The sequence below is a fragment of the Lepeophtheirus salmonis genome, chromosome 4 (assembly GCF_016086655.4).
Source record: "Lepeophtheirus salmonis chromosome 4, UVic_Lsal_1.4, whole genome shotgun sequence".
Taxonomy (NCBI): Eukaryota; Metazoa; Arthropoda; class Copepoda; order Siphonostomatoida; family Caligidae; genus Lepeophtheirus; species Lepeophtheirus salmonis.
Window position 1 is genome coordinate 35,993,794 of NC_052134.2, and position 23,213 is coordinate 36,017,006.

Sequence of the window (23,213 nt, forward strand, 5' to 3'; positions counted from 1 at the left end):
ACTCAATGTGAAGTACTTTAAATCCATACTAAAAATTACAGCCAAAAATAAGAAACAAAGAGCGTAAGAATGTGTTTCATTGAGTACAAGATCAATTAAATTATTACTGCGTAAAAGGGACATAAATAATAGTTATGTACTTTTTAGAGTGTAAATTCACATTTACATTAATATTAATATCAGGGGTGTCTGCAGGGGTGGAGGCTTTAAGTTCCTAATCAATTTCAAAAATTGCCCCTGGATTTGCATTGTCGTGTTTTTAGAATACTTATCCCGTGGACAACTACACCTCTTCCGTAATTAGTACCACCTATTGGAACGGAAGGCTAAACTACCATTTTTAGTATTCCGCCTTCAAAAAAAAAAAAATCCGTTCCGTTCAGCGAACGCCATTCAATTTTGCGTTCCGTTCAGAAGCCTGTAATTTATAAGTAACATTGATTACTAAAATTACGAGGGAAGAAATTGCAATACTAAAGAGCATAATTTTGAGAATTTGAAAGGAATGGATCTGAACTTTGATATAATTTCATTGTCCAGACAAACATTAAACAATATTTGCAAAAATATTGTAAAGGAAATTCACAAAAAATTTTAACAGTACTGTTGAAAGTATTACTTAACTTCGTTGGACTTTATTACGGGATTTATCTACTGATTCAGTGATAAGATCAGTCCCTTTACAATGCAGACTTTATAGACTTAAATTCGCTGTTGGTGTCTAGTCAATCATACCTCTTGAGCCATTTGTCCAGGTTTTGAGAATCTTTTATGGGAAATTTGTAAAAGCTCACCTCCGAATCCTTTGATGGAGAAATAGCTCTGCCATAAATTCACTACAGTCTTTAGTCTCAAATAAGGACTGACACTACACTAGGCCTAAACAGCAAGAATGAATAAAAATGATCATTTTCAACGTGATTTCCACTCCCTCCTTGGTCCGAGCAACGCCGGGTTGCCCTTTCATAAAAATTGTCCGTTCTACGTTTGAAGTTTTCTCCTTCCACGTTTTGCCTTTCAACCTTCTTTCCTAATTACTCCAAATACTCATCATAAATTTGATACCGGAACAGAAATCAACATATTTTTTTCGTGAAAAAAAATATTTAATACAATAATATTCATGAATTAAAAAAGAAAAATTGTTGTTCAACTAATTTTTTTAACTTGGAGTATCTTGCAAGCAGATAAGTTACTCTAATTTTAAAATTCCTATGAGACTTAGAGCTAAATGAAATGGAATAAATGACACAATGTCAAACTTTAAAAAAAAAACCAATATATTTTCCACATAGTTTTCTACATACATATAAGCTACAAACATCTTCAATAATTCACATACAAAAAGTTTATTTTTATTAAAAAGAAGAATTGAGAAAGTGGAATGATGACGTCAGGAAGACGTCATATTGGATTAATATTGCTTTTTTTAAAAACAATAAATGGTTTTGACGTCATGTTTCATTTAATTTAACATTACTCCGTCAAAAGATTTTTTACATTGCTGTTCATGTTATTTCCATGAGTTCGAATGGATATGTGACACGGCAACACAAAATCAAGCTAGAACGATTTTAATCATTGAGTATGCATTACATTTGTATTTATCAACAAACTATTGTCAAGTTCTAACAACAAATTCTTCTAATTAACCCTTTGGATGTACAACAAATTTCACTTAAAATTGCCAAAATTGATGTTCACAATAAAAAAAATGAGAAATTGATAGTTTAGATTCAAAAGGTAATATTGGAACGAATATAAGTCCCTTAAATCAAATAAAGCTTCTAAACCATAAATAAAATTCTGAAATACAAAGCCTATAATTGACAAAAATATGTTCATAAAACATTGACCTGTATGAAGCACAAAAACATGGGATTTTTTCCTTTTCTTGATTTTTGTTCAAGGTTTTTTTATGTTGACTCATCCCATATTGTTTATTTTTATGTATGTAAGTAAAAATGAAAACAAATACTCTCAAATTCAATGCTTTAAAGAAAACATTTTATCTGTAGAATTTGTTCAAGCAAGCAAACTATGAATATAAATCATTATTTTTTTCAATCTATATCTACAAATGTATATATTATAATAATATAAATCTATGTATTTACAACAAAAGACAATTCTGTTATTTGAATATGATTAAAATAGAGAAAAGCAGATGCATACATAGCTTAGATAGCCTTGAAAAAAAGAAAAAGAAAATGCGGAAAGAATAATCGGAGGATTACAATTAGTATCTGAAAATCCTTAAGCAGTTTGAGATCGTTATATTTTTAACTTATTCGGTCTAAAGCTAAAAAAACAAAGTGAAGAAACGTACGGTGGTAATAGGTAACCTCGTATAAAACATATTCGTATAAAACCATTTCGTATAAATTTATGAGGAAACGGGGCATAGACTTATGAATTGTCATTTTATACCCGAATGTTGGGGTGTTTTCGGGTATCGGCGATACATAAGTAACTACTAAGTGACCCTTACAACCCCCTAAATATACCCCGAATGGGGAAGGGGGGTTCGGGTACCGCTGGGTCCCAAAACGGGATGCAATTCCCCATTAATACTTGAAAAAACTACTAAGAGTCCCTTACAGCCCTCCAATCGTACCCCGAATGTTGGGGGAGTTTTTGGGTACCGCCAGGTCACAAAACGGGATGCAACCTATCGCTGATAATTGAAGAAACTACTAAGAACCCATCACAATCCCCAATTGTACCCCGAACATATAAGAGGAGCAGATTATAATTGTAAGCCAATAACAACCCGAAACACCACCAAACATTCGGGATACAATGGGAGGGGGGGGGTACCCGTTATACTAAGACCAACTTGTTAATCCGTGTGAGATACATACATGCCTGTACGTTGTGAAGGACTCTTAATTATTTTTTCAAGTTTTGGCAATAATTCCATCACATTTTGGGATGCAGCGGTACCCAAAAACACTCCGAACATTCGGGATCCAATGAAGGGTTGTGAGGGGCTCTTCGTAAAGGGTGATTCAAAACGAGCGGTTTTTGGATTGTAGAAATAAGACACATAAAATATTATATTATGGTCAAAACTTTATTATGAACCGAAAAAACAATCCTTTACAATTATTTCTAGAAAATAATCCCCTTCATATGTTGGCCGCAACTGGCCTTTAAATGGTCCATTCTTTCCAGTCAATTTTCGATGACACGTTCGAGCATTGTGACATGAATCTCACGAATAACACACTCAATATTTGCTTCCAATGATTCAATCGTCGCTGGTTTATCCACATAGACTTTTGCTTTTACATAGCCCAAAAGAAAAAAGTCTAAAGGTAAATTTCACACGATCTAACCAATTAACCGGGCCAAAACGTGAAATTAATTGCTCACCAAAATGATGTTCCAAACGACGCAAACGAATGTCCGGCGGCTTCAATTCTTGCACGAGCTGTATTTTGTATGCCTTTAAACCCAAATCTTTCTTCAAAATGCGCCAGGTTGTTGTATACGACGAGCCAAGTTGTTGAGAGCAGTGGTGAATCGATTCTTCACAATCTTCTGTCGGCTACGGCTGCAATATTTTCTACGCTGCGAGCTGTACGTGGCCTACCAGAGGACAAGGCATCCCAGCAAGTTGCTGCCCCTTCAAATTTTGTTATTATTCTGCTAATTGTGGATTCTGAAGGTCGATTATGTGGACCATAAGTTGGGTGTAATTTGCAAAAAAAAACTTCTTTCACAGAACGCTGATTTTCATACTACAATTGACAAATTTGTACACGTTGTTGTGGCATATATCTTTCCATGACGAATTGTAAAACAATACTGAGTAAAAATGACGTATGAATTTGACAGAGCTCGTGCGCGCCTGTCAAAAAGTTCCTACTGGAAAAAACCGCTCGTTTTGAATCACCCTTTAGTTACTTAAGTATCGGCGGTACCAAAAAACATCCCTAACATTGTGGGTACAAAATGACAATTCATTAAGTCTATGCCCCGTTTCTTCATAAATTTATACAAAATGGTTTTATACGAAACGCCCTTATACAAAAGTGTTTTATACGAATTGTCCTGATATGAATATGCTTTTGTATAAAGTTACCGTACACCGCGAAACGCACTGGTTAGCTGGAGTAGATTCATGTTCGTTGTGAAATATTTTTATCCACGTAATATGTCACTCTTTATGATAACAATGATCACCAAAAAATATCATTTTTTGTCATTTTCTATTATAACGTATGCAACTTTTTCTTCCCTTTGGAGAATTTACCTTGTCCTTTCAATAAAAAAAGTAAAATCATGGAGGCTAAGTAGTTAGTTTTAGAGTAATTTTCAACTTGGACAAAAAAGTGTGCAACTAAGAACATAACCTTGAACAAATATTGATCACCCAGTCTTCGTTTCGCCTTTTTGTTTATAGCTTTGATTTGATCCTCCTTCGGATTGGAGGGCTTAAGAGAATTTGATTTATGTATCTCAATTTGTTTTGTGAGACGGGTGACCTCTTAAAATTACGTTTGAGTTATTTTTTTCAATTTGTTCAAAAGTTAAGCTTTAAACTTTTACTGTCACTCTCAAAAATTTAATAGTTTCTTAATGTTAACGTATATGTGTAACCTTCCTACAAAGTTTCACCAAAATCGATGTGTAAATTTATCCGTTATCCTACTTTAAAAATAAAATAAAATAATTAGGGACCGTCCACTTGACCTCTCAAAATTTAATGGGGTCGTCCTCTTTACATACATAAATAACCTTCCTATTTTAAGACCTAAACTGAGTAGTTATCACCTATGTCGTCACTTGACACAAAGTGGGACTTGAGTTTATTTCCTTCGTCTCATATCTACTCGTAGCTAATTTAATAAAATGACATGACAGCTAAGCTGCTCTCCTCAAAAAAAAATCTCCAAATAATTTTTTGTACATACTAAAAATGGTTTCGATTTACAGTCCTTGGCATGGAGAATTTGATCTACAAGGCTCTCCACCTTCATCCTCTTAATACAAGGTATAACAATTCGTGGAAAATAATAAGAAAAAATAAAATAATCTTATTATTTAACTACCATAACTTTCCAAAAATATAGACACGTGTATATAATTACATGTGCAGAAATATAATATGTAAATTTTTTGTCCTAATACTTTTCCTTATTTTCATTAATAATCTCATTATATAGGATGATAAATAATGCACTTATGGAAAACATTTATGTCAAATACATTTTTTTTTTAATCTAATTGATTTTAGTGAATTTCCTATAATTTACAATATCTGAACGAACATAGATTGTACAAAATTTGTGTAATCCTCGAGTTAGCAATAAGTGAGTCATAACAAAATTATAAAAAGTAAATAAAATTGCACTAATAAAATTCAAAAAGCTACATCCATATCCATTAATATTACAATTCTATAATATGCTGGAGAATATTGGGGAAAAATCCATAACTTTTGTGGTTTTTTTTCTAAATATTTTCATTAAAAACTCAATTATAAGGGGTAAATGTAATTTTTTGTAGGATTTTTTTTTTTTTTTTTAATAATATAATCAGTTTATCATTGCTTTTGCAATAACTAACATTGACTGAATTATTGATTCTTTGGTTATCGGTTGGTATATTTTTATAAACATTCAAACAATAACTTATTGAGGAGAAATTTGAGTTATTGAAATTCATGGTACAAAAGGCTCAGTTGCAACAATCGTTGTAACTTCTATTGTTTCTTCGTCTTTAGTGTTTAATAATTTCAGCTTTCAAGTATATTTCTTAGTCAGGGCAAAATACTGAAGAGACATCTAACAATGAATTTATCCAAAGTAACAGATTACATTCAACAATTAGTCATATGTATTAAAAATATTTTAATATCTTAATCCACTATAATACATAGAGACATAATAATTCATAATCATAAAAAATCAGGTTTTTTAGTCCTGAAAAATATTATTTAGTGTATTTTTCTTAATTTCTAACTCAAGCTTAATTTTTTTATATGTACCTTTAATTTTTTAAATAGAATTTAACTGATTAAATATCAGTAAACATTATAACACTACAATGACTCCATTTGACCTAGGGATTGTCTTTATAGTCCATATATATAATGGATAATTCCTTCTCTAATATTGAACCCATGTACATTGAGTTGAATAAAATAACTTGTCCGAGAACGTTGTCTACTGAGCTATGCCGCTCCATGATTTTTTAACTTTTGCAACCGTCCATGGCTATGGGAACAGTTGTAACATTTTAACGGGTAGCATTAAAATACAGTTTGAGGAAAAAATACTGACTGGTGAAATTATTAAATTTATTTAAGTAATACAAGACATATGTTGGTATACTGTGTTAAGTTTTGATGCATCTAAATGCAACTAACTACGTGTAATTGAGTCGAACAAAAAAAATAAAAAATACCACTGTCTTCGGTCTCATATATATTTAAAATTTTGGAACAAAGTTGTTCTATATACAATTATATCTTTACTAGTAATATTTTCTTACGAGTTCAATAAGGAGAAAGAAAAAGATATTAAGAGACACTTACCACAAGCTCTTTGAGTAGCAAATATATCGTTATTATTTATTGTAAGAAGATCTGGAGACCCACAAGTTTCATTAACAATAAAATTTGGCATTTGACCATCCTCTGGAACAGAAGTAAGAAGTCCTGCATTTGAAGGAAAGCGTGAGGACCGCCTCGATCTTGGAGCCTCTGCATTGGAAGAGGCTGTAAGGGTTGAGGAAGTTTCTTCAGAGTCATCCTAAAAGTACACAAAAAAAAATATACATAAATTGGGCAGACAATGAATTTTAAGACTGGTTTGCCACGTCTCTTATTCTCAGTGTAAGTATTTAATATGTAATTGTACCCTTTCATCAACCCGTCTAAGTTGAGCTGTTGATTTTATTATATGGATGTAATCTCTTTTGAAACACTGAGCTGGACCGAGGCTACTATTTTATGTCCCAAGTACTAGAATGTCTTTGAGGCGTCCGCATATTTAGTTTTTGTTCCAATTTATGGTATACTTTTGGTGTTTCTGTAGAAAACTATTTATTACAAAAATATTGCCCATATTGCAAAAGACTTTTAAATGTGTAGATTAGTGACGTAAGGGTTAATAAGACTTTAAAAAACAAAACAAAGGAAGGTAAAGGTTTCATCATAAAAATTAAAGTTGTTCAATCAATAGCCATTTACGGCTTTTTTATGTGCCCAAACATTTATAGGACATATATTCACTCCAAATCAGATCTACATGTGAGACCTTTTTAATGAGATTGAAATTGCAGACCACGGTTTCAAACCAGTTTTAATTGCATCGGCTATGACTAGACGATTCGTCAACAAATGTTGTTGTTTTTTTTCGATGAAAGCTGAGCACTTCTTCCCCCAATATTCTTTAAATTGTCTGAGTTGACCATGTAATTTTGCAATTTATTTTATAAATTTAGAATTCGGGCAGGTAGTATTTTTTACAGCTCAATATTTATTTTATTATATTTCCCTTTAAAATCATCATTTATTTACAGAAAAAAAATCTGTTTAGAAAAAACTAAACATAATAATAAGAAAGGATAATGTAACGATGAAAAATCAATCAGCTATCAGTCCACAAATATAAAATTGAACGTAGGTACATACCTTCATATAGTTTGTGGTAAAAGAGTGATATTTGAACGTATAATACAATCAAAATAATATTATAATTAATTATAAATAATTTTAAATTCAATTTTATTCTTACAAAGATATACACAGAGGCTCATTCAAGTCACACAATCCTGTAAAAGATACAAATAGTTATATATGTAAACGTACATCGCAATTTCCGGACTTTAAACCACACTTTATCAAAAGACCTATACAATTGTGGCCCGTCATCACAAAAGCAAGCTAGAATGATTTTTATCAAAATGGAGTATGGATTATATTTATACTCTTCGTCAAATTATCGTCAATTTCTATTGGCATATTATTTTTATTACTCCTTGGAAACGCCACAAATTACACTACTTAAATTAGCCACAAATAACATAATGATAAGTTTTACATTTTTACAAAGGGGACATAAAATCGAGACCCTATTTGATGTCATACATCAAATAAATATTATGAACTATAGCTAGAATTATTTTATGAGTATACGTACGAGTGATTATTTTATACTAAGACTTTCTTTCCTCAAGAATGAAATAGTAATAAAGACAGCTTTTGAAAATAAATAAAACAGGCCAGATTGCCAACTACCAAAAATCTGATACACTAAGAGATGTTTAGTATTTACAACACTAGCTATGGTTAATAACGTGTAAATATGATTTGTGTGTCAACACTCAAGCAATAATGAACAATTAAAAAGTTTCACATTCCCAATTAATATATTTATTTTGTTTTCGCGTGAGTTTAAAATGGTTGATTGGGGTCCTCTTTAGCACACAAGCAACTAAATTGTATAAAAATAAATCCCTTTTTTTCTTTAAAATTAAGACAAAAAGTAAACTACCCCCCTAAATTGAGAATTGAAAGTCCTTAGACCTATCTCAAATCTAAAGCTTTAAAGTAAGAGTGGACAAATTTTTCAGCGAAAGGACAATTGAAAATAATGAAATTGTATTTTTTTTAAAGGACCACGTATAGGTAAGTACTTCTGTTAATGCTATACCAATATTAAATAAAATATTTAATTTGATTTAATTCATTTTTTATAAATAAATGTACATCAGGGTGCATCCAACACCTTAATGTTCTTGTATTTTCTTACATACTCTCTCAAATGTGACACTTGGTGATACATAAAAACGTATAATAAGTTAAGAAAAAAGTAATTTTGAATTTTTTTCTTTATTTCAATGTCTCATAATAAGTATTACAATCATTCAGTTTAAGCCATATATTCTACGTTCTGTTAGATAACTTGTTGCCACTCTGTTTTATCGCCAGCTTCATACGGCCGAGTTGTTCACAGTAGATGGCAGAATTAAGTGGAGAAAAACGCTCGAACTATTGTTGAGCAATACAAACCGAAAGAGGAACGGTCCCGAATACGTGACCAATTTTCTCGGTCGCCTTACACGCGTTTTTTTCTTTCTGGTAGTAAAAATGTAAAATATGGCGAAATTCTTCCTATGAGACCTCCATATTTGACAAACTATAATTCACTACTGAACCGGCCAAACGTAATACTCTCTGTAAAGCGTTTGTAGTATATGCTCTCGCCTGTACAACACCTCATCGTATGATCCGATATGATAATTAATGAACCAGATATACCTGGTAAGAAAAATGGGGCGATAAATACGAAATGACTTTTTACCCAACCCATTATTAAAAAAAGAGATGCCCAATGAGGTACTGGGTGGCCATCGAGTGTTTAAATCCTTAATTTTCTTATTTTTTCCAAAAACTTTGTCATGTTTTATAGTCATTTGAAGCTCTAGATTTGAAAAGCAGTAGTATGAATATTTTCTATAAGAATAACAAACATCACTAGATTTATGCAAAAATAAGACAGCAATGATTATTAAGTTATGGTTTTTAGTAAAATACCAAGAACAAACACGAGATATCAGTCAGCATTTTTTCAACCGCATCTAGCACATTTGATGAAAAAAGTATAAATAACTTGTATATCACCATCTGACACTCAACCCCCTCGATAGATGATATATAGTGCTCCTTCTCTTAGAAAGTCATAAAGGAAGTAGAATTGATGATCCATATATGAGAAATTCCTGCCTTTATCATTATTAGAAACATAGTGGGATTTGTGTTGATTTCCTTCATCTCATAGCTGCTTGAAGATACTCTAATAAAAAGTCGTGATCGTTATGTTTCTCTCCTCCAAAACATGACTCAAACTTTCCAGGGACTAAGTTAAATTTATGTTTCTTTTTTTTTTTACCATATAAGTCGTATTTTCTATAACGTGAAATAGGGTGTAAATAACAAAAAGAAAGACTTTTTTTTTCCTGAGAAAAAGGTAGTGTTCATATGATCACATTAGGCAGATCCGAATACATTTTGAACATATTTTATATTAACTTTAATTTCTAAATATAATATTTTCAATCATTGGAATCAAAATTTTACATGCTAAAGTACCTCAAAGACGAGTTTTCCAAATCCATTTGTGATTTGTGAATAATTTTTTTTTTAAACAAAAAGATTAAGTTTGGGAAAATCGGTATTAACCACAGATGATATTACTACGAAATGATCAGGCTTCATATTTTCAAATTAAATCGATTAATTTAATCTTGTTTTGATTTAAGTGTCAAGAGAATTGTCGTGTTGATATGGTCAAGACAGGCTTTAGTAGTTTAAAATGTGTGTATTTGTGTTCCGTGAATATAAAATCTATTTAAAATAATTTCTCCAAAAAATGATTATGGATTAAGTTTTATATACTTGGACGATTTCTATCGATAAAATATTCTTATAAATCATTTAGAGGCGCCGAAAATTGTACTTAAAGTAGATAAAATTGATCGTCACAATAAAAGAATGATAAATAATTATGTATATACATATTTTTAAAGTCTATATCGAAGCCAATATAAGTTTTTAAATAAAATATAGCTGTTAAACTATAGGTAACAGTATTGCGTATCATAACTCATCCCAAAAATTTCATATATATTAGTGTTGAGACTCGGTCTCACTTTGTAGACTGATTTTGATTCGGTTTACTTTATGGACCGATTTGTGTTCGGTCTCATATATTATGCAAAACTATTTTTTGTTTCTAGAACGATCAACTGTAATTCATTTTTTCCAAAAAAATGTCAAAAGTACACCACGATAAGTTCTAGAACAAATACTGTATACATATAGGAGACGACAAGATCCAAATTAATCCGAGCTATCTTTGATTAAACTTCGTATAACGTCATTGTACTTGAAAAAACATATGATTTTATGTTATAAACAATTTATTTGTAAAATTGGTCCAGACCAATTTTATTGCGACCAAACTAGACCGAATTTTTCATATGGACTGATGCCGACGAATTTTTATATGAGACCAAACTAATTCGGTCCAACAAAAAATATAAGGGTCTCAGTCCAGTCTATGATTTCCAGAACAAAACTCAACACTAGTAAATATGTCTTTGAAATATTGACTTGTATGTAGATGTATATGACATAAAGGAATAAATTGAACATTTTTCTTTTTCTTATTTTTAGTTCAAGGTAGTTTTTATGTTGATGCAACGCATTTTTGGTTCACTGCATTTTTTAAAATATACATTCCTGAGTTATGTTTATTGTTCTACTAGGAATAGTACCCTGGCATTATCTGGAGTACTTAGGGGTCGGTTAAAAAAAACAAATTTGCTTCAATAATATAAAACTCCCCAAGAAATTCTCAGTTTTTACTCCCCACTTTTTATGAACTCACTCCCATTTAACTACTCAATAATTATAATAATTCATACGACGTGTTCTGTCCTCATCAATGAAAGAATAGTAATAGAAATTTGAGATTTTTTTTAGTATGATGGGATGCATGATGAGTATTTTCATCTTCAGATTGCTCACTAATAAAAACAAACAAACCAACTAAAAACAAAACGCTCACGAGAGTTAATTCATTTTTACATACAAGCCTTTATATTTTATTTAAATCTTAACATATTCCGCTAATACATATGAATTATGATATACATGTATGTATAAGAGAGCAATAACCAAAACATACAGAAACAGTGCTACATATTCGATACTACATCAAATATATATATATATATGTACGATACCCATCAGGGATCACTATTTACAGTGCACCGTGTATTAACTTTCGAAGCTAAATACACACATCTGCAATATTTCATTTATACAACTACTCAAGGTTAATAGAAATATAAGGTTGAACTATCATATAATCGGGCTTGCTAGAATTGATGTATCATACCGACTCCTGGGCAAGACAGACCGATTTTGACAAAAAACATAACCAATCATATTTTATGACGTCATCATTAAAAAGCGTGGCGGAAGTCAAACATCAGTCGTACATGTGTTATGGTATAACCTTGTATACCTATTTACCCCGTGACTACTATTATATTTATGAATGATAAAATAACAAAAAAACAATGCATTTATTTTACATGTGGAAGCCTGAAATATTTCATTAATATGACGTCATTATTATTTCTGATATCAAAAATATTTTTCTAATTTTCATCTGGGAGCACTTATATACACGTTCGATGCTATATGAACACGACTGCAATATTTCATAAATGCGACTACATTTTATTTCTTAAAATATTTAGAATTTATATACTTTTTCATTAAAAAAATTAGCATTCAAATGTTCATCAAGTTTTCCTTGTTTTTCCTCTTAAAAAGTGAAAGGCTCAATCTCAAATAAAATATATATTTATTAAATGAGAAAGGCACAAAAATATTAAATTAAAGGGATTGTAAATATAATATATTATGAACATTCATTATAGTAAATTTTTTACATTCTCAATCCCTTGGTAATTTTTGAATAAGTTAGATACAGAGTTTGAATAACATATATTTTTAAGTGATTTGAGCAAAGCTCGTTACGCATAAAGGGATTTCAAATTCATCTTATTATTAGCTCGTGGTACGTGAATATAAAAAAAATCTTGAGCAAAAAACAAGGAAAATAAACACGTTCATTTTTTTTTACATAATTTATACAATATACATACATGCCAATATGTCATTGACAATTTTTATATGTGACCGAACTAATTCGGTCCAACGAAAAATATAACGGTCTCAGTCTAATGTATATCATATACTAATACAGTATAAAGGGGAAAAATGAATATAATATACAAGGGGCACTGTATAAAATAAATGAAAACTTGCAGGCGTTTGTTTAGTTCAACTCATTCAAAAAGAAAAAAAAAGTAGAGTACTTTATATAAGATTAAAAAATTAATTGTGATTATAGAGGAGGGTGAACAACGAGCTAAAGTACTCCCTGGCTCATCAAATCATTTTTTTTCACAAGCTGTTTTTAATATTTACGTATTTATTTTTAAAGAAAGAACGTCCAAGTATTGAGTGAGTAGCTACGTTTGAGTATTCTCACGAAAAACAGAGAGTAACACCAAGGATTTGTTTGGGAGTTATCTTCTATATTAAGAAAGCCAAATTTGTCAATGTAGAATACTACCGCTACACCAAAATAAAATTGGAACCTTTAGAACCTTAAATGAATCCAAATTATTTGTAATGAAGTCATCTGATAAAATGAATCTCAGCTATGAGCTATCTTTTATATATATGTATAAGAACCATGGGCAAATGGGAATTTGGCCGCTACAATACTATCCTAATATTATAGAAATACAGTCAAATAAATCACTTTTATAATGATTTATGCATTATTTAAAAAAAAAAAAAAATATTTAATCAGATAAAAATCGAATAATGTCAAAAATTTGCTAGGTATCATAATCTGCAAAAGAAAAAGAAAGAAAAAATACAAACATAATGACCATTTTGGGGATGTGGAGTGATGAAAAATCCCCGTAAAGTATAAAATTTCATTTTATGCTTTTGTAGGAATTAGTTAAAAAAAGATCTGGAACTATATTCTAATGTTTCCTTCAAAAATTTAAGTAATTTAAAAAAGGAATACATTATATTTGATCTCATAAACTACACAGGTTTAATTTTTCTTCTTCTCTAGAACAAGGTGCGGACTTGAGCTATAAATTTAACTATAACTTTTGTCGAGAGAGGATTGGAACGTTCCATTCTCAAATAAAAATTACAGAAAAAGTACTTGTCATAATTTTTATATAATAAATATACTTATAAGTAAATAAATGTAAATTAGTTGTGTAAAAATTTGAAATGTCTTATCCAAGTCATATCTGCATTATTGAACAAAATGTGAAAGATTTCAATTGTAAAATTCTGTCTAGATTAAAACCGTTCCGACAAAAACATAAATTTTTTGGTGCAAAATTTCATATTTTCCCTTCGTATCGCTCGGTAGGGAATTCATTGGTTCTCGGTTTCAGACCACGATTTGGAACCAAAATATCGACTCAGATTGTTGTCAAAAAATATTTTAAAACCTTACTGAATTCAATCTCACATTGAGTTTCAATATTAGTGAATATCTATTTTATGCATACCTTCGATGGATCCCCTTTTTCTTCGGCATTCGACTCAGTTGAGAGGAGAGGTGAGCTGATTCGAATTTCAGGACAAGGTAAACAGATTTTCCCAACATCAGAGGTATCAATTTCATTAAACGCCGCTTCGTTAACATCAGAGTCTTCATCTTTTTTATTAAAAATATCTGAGAATGCCTCTGGAACTGGGAGACTGGAAGCATGTCCGGTGAGAGAGAGGGAGCGTTCAACTGGACTTGGAAGTGGAGAAAGATTGGAAAGAAGATGATCTTCTCCTTCATCGTTTTTGTCCTTTTCTAATCGTATCACTGGAATTATCTGTCGATTGAACTTGTTTTTCTTTTTTTCATCATTGACTTCGTCTTCAGTATCCTTCTCCGGTGGATCTTCATCTTCGCTATGATTGGAATTAGAGTCAGAGGAGGAAGAAGATGAACTCTCGGAGCCTGTTATGGATTTCATAAATACTTCTTCCTCAAATGTTTCTTCATTTTTTATGTTATCATTGGATAATGATAACAGCTCCTGAAATAGGGAAAACAATATTACAAACGTATCTTATACCCAAAAAGTCAACCAATTGTTTGACCAACTTGAGACTATTTTTCTAAAATTAGAATAATTATGGCATAGAAGCGAAAATTGAATTAAAATCATATTTGAAACAATATTTCAACTTTTTTTTCCACCGTGTTTTATCAGTTATTTTACATGTATTTGCTTATATAGTCAATTTTGCGTTTTTAACGTTGTGTGTGACCTTGATCTCTAAGATCTTAAAATTTAATGGCCTATTGCTATTTGAATGTATAATTTTCCTACAAATTATTACCAAAAACGGTCTCTAACTTTTTCTGTAATCTTGTTTACAAACAAACCAAAACAAAAACATACTTTCAACTTTGTTAGCGGAAGTAAAAAAATTTTAAAGATCGCGTAGGATTTACAAAAAAAAGGGGGAATAACCTTTTTCTGATTTGGGGCTTATTATTTACAGACTTTTAAATTTATAGAATAATACAAAAAAGAAAAATAATTTATTATTGTTTTTCTGGCTTACAGTTTGATTTTTAGGATTTTTTAGTGAACTCTTGAGAAATTTAAAAACAAAGGCGGAATACCAAATTTATTATGTACGTACATGCAATTTATTTCTAAAAACTTTGTAAATTATAATTTTCAAGCCTCAAAAACTCTTTCTAATAAAAGGAAGAGGTTTTGTAATTTAAAACTTGTTTGTAAGAGTGAAAATTAAATTAGATTCTGGAAATACGAAATATACTAACGCGGCATTTTCTCTTCCCAAACAAAACATTTTCAATCCAAGAACATCTATATTTTGAAGAGGAGGTATATAGAAATTTGAAAATTATGATATGCAAAGTTCTTAGAAATAAATTGCATATACGTGCATGATTCACCTTTTTCTGATTTGGGGCTTATTATTTACAAACTTTTAAATTTATAGAATAATACAAAAAAAAAAAATAATTTATTATTGTTTTTCTGGCTTACAAATATTACTAACACGCCATTTTCCCTTCCCAAACAAAACATTTTCAATCCAAGAACATCTATATTTTGAAAAGGAGATATATAGAAATTTGAAGAATATGATATGCAAAGTTCTTAGACATAAATTGCATATACGTGCATGATAGATGAGGTAATTGGCCTTTACTTTTAAAGTTAAGTTCACTAAAAAATACTACAAATTAATCTGTATGCCACAAAAACCAAAACTAGTTATTTTTCATTTTTTTATTATTCGACAAATATAAAATACTAGATTTATATTCATCGAATTCGAAAAAAACTCGACTTTATTAGGGTCAACAGTTGTAGAAAAACTCAAAACTATATTCAAAAATCGAAACATTCAGGGAATGATATGCCAAATATATATTATCACTAAAGAAATAAATAAAAATTACATCTTGGTGCAACATAACTACGTTCTCACTCAGGAGGTTCAAATTAGTGATGGGACGATTTCGAAAAAAATAACAATGCGATGCTATTCTTTTAAAAATTCCCGATACCGATTCTTTAATAGTTAAAAAAATACAATTTTACTATCAGAGGTGTTCACAGGATTATATTTTAGGGGGATCGGGTTTTGATTTTTTTTTGAAAAAAATCATTTTTATTGAAAAAAATTTAAAAAATTAAATTCAAATATACAATTTTATATTTAAATTTTTTCAAAAATCCATAACAATTTACAAAAAACTTAACTTTTAATAAAAAAATTTCAATAGCTTTTCTCAAAAAATTAAATTTTTTGAAAAAAAAAATCAAAGAAGGAAACATTATTATAAGAAATAAAAAATTTAGGAAAATAAATTCAAATAATACATTTTTTGGAAAAAAATTCAAAAATTAAATTATTATAAAAAATAAAAAATAAATTCAACTATAAGAATTTTTGGAGGAAAATTTCAAAAATACATAGTTATTAATAGAGAATGACATTTTTTGGAAAAAAAATTTTTTGAAAAAAAATAGAAAAATTAAATTGTTTGAAAAAAAATAGAAAAATTTAATTGAAATTCAAATATTATATGAAACGATTATCCAATTCCCATTAATCGTTCCATTACAAGTTTAAATCACCAACTTAAAATTTCTACATAAGACGTATTTCCCTCCCTATTATTGATTTACATATACCGACAGTGCATATTTTTACTCCTCACAAGCATACAGGATGTACTTTAGAGCACTTACTGCTTTGTCCATAAATATATTTTGGTTTTCTTATTGGTTGTAACTTGAACAATGATAACACAGGAACATTGATTAAGAAAAAGTAAATATTATCATTTCTCTAGAATGAACGGTGCTGCTATATGAGATTATTAAATTATCATAATGGTCGTTTATTATTGGACAAGAAAACAGTAAAAACTACATACATATGAGGATATTCACAACAACGCGAACTAAACAGAACTTTAAATTTTTTACTCAAATCCAACACTATAACTAACTCACTAAAACTGGGGATTAAAATTGTTTTTAACAAATTGTGATAAATTAAAATAACAAATCTAGTAACAAAATGTTTAATTTGAACGTTAAGATGATTGGTTCAGTTTCTATAACTAATACATGAATGATACTAGCTTAAAATTGAGGAATATTTTTGTGATTTAATTTATAATTACATTAGATTCTCCTTGGAATAACGCGTGCTTGGATGTGTCGAAAACATCATCAAATGGATTCAAGGCTGTGCTTAGAATGAGCTCAAAATCCTCCAACTTTTGATTTAAGCTTCCAACATCAAACTAAAAACAATAGATAATTTTTATTTTATTAATTAAGCTAATCTTAGAAATAACACTTATTTTAGCATTCTATTAGAGGTCTTAATTTACGCACTATCAATTATACAATTTACATCCCTTCAAATGGTATTATAATAATTAGAAAATCCAATTTTTTAATAGACTTTGATCCCTTGATTCCAAATATGCCCTTATTTTTTTTCTCATATCCTCATGGCCCTCAGAAAAAGGCCAAATAATTTTTGTTGTTTTTGAGTATTTCTAAGGTTCAAAGCTGTTTTAAGGCCTGGTTGTTGAAGATCGGGATTTTAAAGCTGAATGTTAAAAAATTCTAGAACCATTTTTAAAATGTCTGCATCATAGTTTTAACTTGAGTTATCTATATTAAAAGTGGAAAATAGGTGCTTTTTGTTCAGAGGCTCATAGCTTCAAGACGAATAGATTCAAAAGACTTAAAAGTATTGCATTTAATAGCTGAAAGTATTAACTTTAATTTAAGAAAAAAAGCCTCCCTTAAAAACGCTTTATATCGTTGTCAATTTAAGATAAGGCCATGTCAATATTTCAAGGAAAAAACTCATATTTGAATTGATCTCATAATAAAAGTCAATAAGTATTCGTATGCCTCAACTCTTTGTTTCCATCTCTTGTAGTTGGGGCGTACGAATATTTATGGAATTTTGTTAAGAAATCCATCCAAAAATGAGTTATATCCTTGAAATATTGTTGTAGCCTTATCTCAAATTGACAACGATACAGAGCGTTTTTGGAGAGGTCTCATTTTTTAAAATCAAAGTTTCTATTTTCAGCTATCCAATGAGATACTTTTAAACTTTTTGAATTGTTCGAATCTGTTCTTTTGAATAAAAAGCAATGCCTAAGATGAATTATATAATAAGGTGTCTATATGCATTTAAAAATGTTTTTTTCCTAGATTTTTTCTGAAGAAGAAGATAAGCTCTAGCAGTTCCATCTGTATTTGAATTTGTCGCGTAAAAGTACATGCGTTGAATTTGAGCCTGTATTTTCCGTCATGAAAAATTTTAAACTAAATAGTAGTACTCAAAATTTATCTCATTATAAAATAAAATAAGATTTAATTTCTTAACAAATGATAGATGGAAATTTGGGCATTAAAACTATTTAGATCAAATAAAGTTCACAGAAAGGTCAACATATTTGCAATAAGTATTTATTATTAAATGGGTTTAGATTATAAAGTCTTTTTATTCGAAAAAAGATCAGAGAAAAGGGCGGAAAAAGGTCAAATTTATCCTAACTTAACTTGATTTTTCTATTTCGAGTAATAAATTAACAATTGGTAATAATTTAGGACACAAAAGTCGAAGATGTATATCATTTCTTTTGACGAGCATCAGATGGACATACATCAAAAAATGTAAGTTATGGTAGTCTATGCTCTTTTTGACCAATTCGTACAAAACGTTAATAAAAACACTTTAATACATTTTCGAACATTTGAAAAAAAAAAGTGTAAAATTTCAAAACTTAGGAGCCGTTGAGCTACCTCTTAATATTTTTTAAACTGTTCAAAATTTGTATACGATTTTTTAAGTCTTAATGGATAAATTTATGACCCTTACAGCTCAACATTTATCAAATAAGAAATATAAGCTCCATCCTAATAAGCAAGAAAAAATCAATTTCTTATAAAACTAATATGACTTCAAAAATCGTTATTTAGTAATATCAACCTACTTAAAACTTTTTTTTATATCAAATTACAACGAAATTCTTCACTCATGCTTCTGAAGTCAACTTCATGCAAATAAAAAAGAAAAAGTGTTTCAAAAAATTATTTCAATCCTATTTTTTTTTTCCAGAACTCTGATTGAATTAGCTTTTTATTATCTTCCATTTTAAAGTGTGCATTGTTAAGAATATATGTGTGTCATTATAATAATGAGGTTACATTTAAAATGTGTAATATATATTCTATATCATTGAAATGATAATTGTTTCATGCTTCAGCTTTCTATTTAAAAAAACTATTACTTTAAAATGGGTAAGATACAAAGTGTTAAACTTTCAATTTATAGTAATTCCACCTTATATATCCCAGTTAGATACGTGGTGGGATTTGTTTTTATTTCCCTTCTCTTATGGCTGGTTACAGCTGATCTAAAAAAACGTCGTACAGTTAAGATAAGTTTTGCTCCTCCTAAACTAAATTCTTCAAGTTAGCAGGATATATTTGATACATAAATGATACAAGATAACTGTAAGGTAAGGACTTCTTTACGTCGTTACTTTTATTGTATCACGCAGCCTTTCTTTAAAAATTAACAGAATAAAAGCCCAGAATCATCTTATAGTTAGCCAAATAAGCCAATCATACAAACTGCCATTTATCTTTTAAATACTACCAGACTATAACTGTTAATAATTATTTCTTCACCATTTTTATAATGAACTACATATTATTATTTTATTCGATACTGTATTATAATATTGCTAAGTAATATTTTAGTAAAATATTAGTTATACATTTATATATGTGTATGATAGCCAAAATTTCTTCAAAGAAATAATAAAATGGACATTATATGCCTACGTTGTTTATTACCCGGCGTTGCTCGGGTTAAGAAGGGAGAGGGAAATCACATTGAAAACAGTCAAATTAATTAAGAAAATTAAAAAAATATTCAGAAAATACTAATATACTAATATTATAATATGAATGTTTCGTAGTTGTCGAAAAAGATCTCAAAACTCTAAATATATTTCTCTTAGATTCTTCAGAATATATACCAATCCAGTTAAGTAAGGTAATTTACAACGTCTCATCATAGCAACCTACCAATATTTTTTCGAACTTTCAAAAACAAAAAGGTTATGAGGAATAATGTTCTCGAAAAAATAACTCTCCATAACTAGTTCATTTTTGCAAATATTGCTAAAATTTTGTTACAAAATGTTCCGGAAATTGAAAATATTTCAATGAACAGTTAGAGTCTGAAATTTTATGTCTAAAATGTAATGTTTTGTGGCATTTCTTAAAAAAATATTGAAAATTGACGTTTGATGAAAAAATGGAAAAAAAGAGAGAAAAAATTGAAAAATTATTAAGAAAATTACAGATATTTCAGTTAAACATCAATTTTTATTTTTTAAATTTATATGCAAATCAATTTTAGACAAAAATTTCTAAAAACTTTTCCATTTAAATATTTTCCATTTGAAGTTTTGTAACAAAATTTTAGCAATATTAAATAAACGAAATTGTTATTTACCGTTATTTTTTTTTCCTATTACTTTTTTGATTTTGAATAAATTTCGAAAAAATATTCGTATAGTTGTTGTTTGAAACCCCAATTCTTTTTGATATATAACTTAACCCCTGGATTAGTCTCTATTCTGCAAAAATCTAAGGTTATTTGTGTTTTGGGATCTTTTTCCCCAAATCGAACCCATTCTTATAATATTAGTAAATTAGTACCCATGCAAAGTTTTTAATTTTCTTAATTAATTTGAACTGTTTTCAATGATATTTACACCCCTCCTTCTTAACACATACGCCGATAAACAACGAGGCATCAAGAAAAATTTTATTATTTCTTTGAAGAAATAGAGCATAAGCATAGCAAATATTTTGTATAATTTTTAAAAATAATAAATTATGAAATATTATAATACGTATCAATAAAATAATAATATGTAGTTCATTAAAAAAATGGAGAAATTTTTATTAACGAAGTTATAGTCTGGTGTCTTTAAAAGATAAATCCTTGGCAGATAATTGTATGATTGGCTTATTTGGCCTAACTAAAAAATGTTTCTGGGCTTTTCTTCATTTTTGTTCATTATTTAATCAGTCCTCATGGTGTTAAATTCTACGTCATGGACTTAGTATTATTGCCCATATTTGGTGTAAATCGTTTTAAAATTGCAAAATAAAACATATAAATCAAAATTTAAGTATAACTATAATATTGCCCCTGCAATAACGTTATTATAAATGAAGATGGATTCTCGTTTTTGTAGAGGTACTTCATTTCTCCAACCTAAATTGTATAAAAAGCAGCTGAGAATTACAACGGGCATTCTTAGACATAAAAGAACTTCAGGAGACCATTTGTCAACTATGTTTGAATTTTGTATGGAAAAAAATATATTGATTAGATTTAATTAGTCGAAAAAAAGGTTATGATTATTTATATATAATAATAATTAATAGTCTTAAATTTAACCTCATTATTATAAAACACTATATTTATAACACATACATCTTTAAAATGGAAGATAATTCAAAGCTAATACATATTTTTTGGAAATAAAATTGGTTGAAAAATTTTTTAAACACTTTTAGGTCATTTAGTATTTGCATAACTATTTGACTTCAGTAGCATGGTGAGTTTGAGTAATTTGATATAAAAAAGTTTTTATAAACTGTTTTACTAAATCACGATTTTGAAGTCATATTAGTTTTATAAAAATTGATTTTTTCTTAATATTTAGGAAATGGAACTACTATTTCAATATTTGATAAATGTTGAGCTGTAAACATAAACTTTACTTTTAATAAAAAAATATAGCAAATTTTGAACAGTTTTAAAAACTATTAGAATGTATTGAAAATATGGTATTAAATCGATTTACATTTTTATTTTGTAGTGTAAACGCTAAATTAACTATTACAATGGAGAGAATAAAATATTTTTCTCTAATTATCCTACTTTTCTCGTCCCTAATCGATCAAAAAATTATTGTACAAAGTTAGATCTTTCATAAGAATTTTGAGTAAATATTACTTTTAATTATTTCAAATATTAGCCATTATTATTAGTATCAACTAGATATATTTTTTTATAGAGATTAATCAATATTTATTGGAAATTTATCCATTTTATGATGATTAAATCTGATGCTCGTCAAATAGAAATGATATACATCTTCGACTTTGTGCTATTTATGATTATATAAATTGTTAATTTATTACTCAAATTGAAAATCAAGTTAAGTTAGGATAAATTTGACCTTTTTCCGCCCTTTTCTCTGATCTTTTTCGAATAAAAAGACTTTATAATCTAAACCTTTAATAATAAATACTTATTGCAAATATTGATCCTTTCTGATTCTTTATTTGATCTAAATATTTTAATGCCCAAATTTCCATCTATCATTTGTTAAGAAATTAAATCTTATTTTATTTTATAATGAGATAAATTTTGATACAAATTTAGTTTAAAATTTTAAGCGGAAAATACAGTGTTGAAGATAGGGATAAGTTATGTTAATATATTTTAAAAACGAAATTTAAAAATTTTGAAAGCCATTTTTTAAATGTCTGCATCTTATAACTCGACATCTTTGTTTACATAAAAATTCATCTTAGGCATTGCATTCAAGGTGAACAGATTCAAAAAGTTTAAAAGTATCTCATTGGATAGCTGAAAATAGAAACTTTGATTTTAAAAAATGAGACCTCTCCAAAAACGCTCTGTATCGTTGTCAATTTGAGATAAGGCTACAACAATATTTCAAGGATATAACTCATTTTTGGATGGATTTCTTAACAAAATTCCATAAATATTCGTACGCCCCAACTACAAGAGATAGAAACAAAGAGTTGAGACATACGAATACTTATTGACTTTTATTATGAGATCAATTCAAATATGAGTTTTTTCCTTGAAATATTGACATGGCCTTATCTTAAATTGACAACGATATAAAGCGTTTTTAAGGGAGGCTTTTTTTCTTAAATTAAAGTTAATACTTTCAGCTATCAAATGCAATACTTTTAAGTCTTTT

General features: G+C 28.9%; 1 protein-coding gene across 1 annotated transcript in view; it reads right to left on the reverse strand.

Annotated features, from left to right (window-relative positions):
* The window catches only part of LOC121115831 (diacylglycerol kinase eta), a 110,515-nt gene that overhangs the window by 40,903 nt on the left and 46,399 nt on the right, over positions 1-23,213 (reverse strand). The window contains exons 11-13 of the mRNA XM_040709987.2: positions 17,316-17,438; positions 14,146-14,670; positions 6,548-6,764 (exon numbers count right to left, since the gene is read on the reverse strand). Coding sequence (XP_040565921.1) covers positions 6,548-6,764; positions 14,146-14,670; positions 17,316-17,438 — 865 coding nt within the window. The remainder of the gene's footprint in view (positions 1-6,547; positions 6,765-14,145; positions 14,671-17,315; positions 17,439-23,213) is intronic.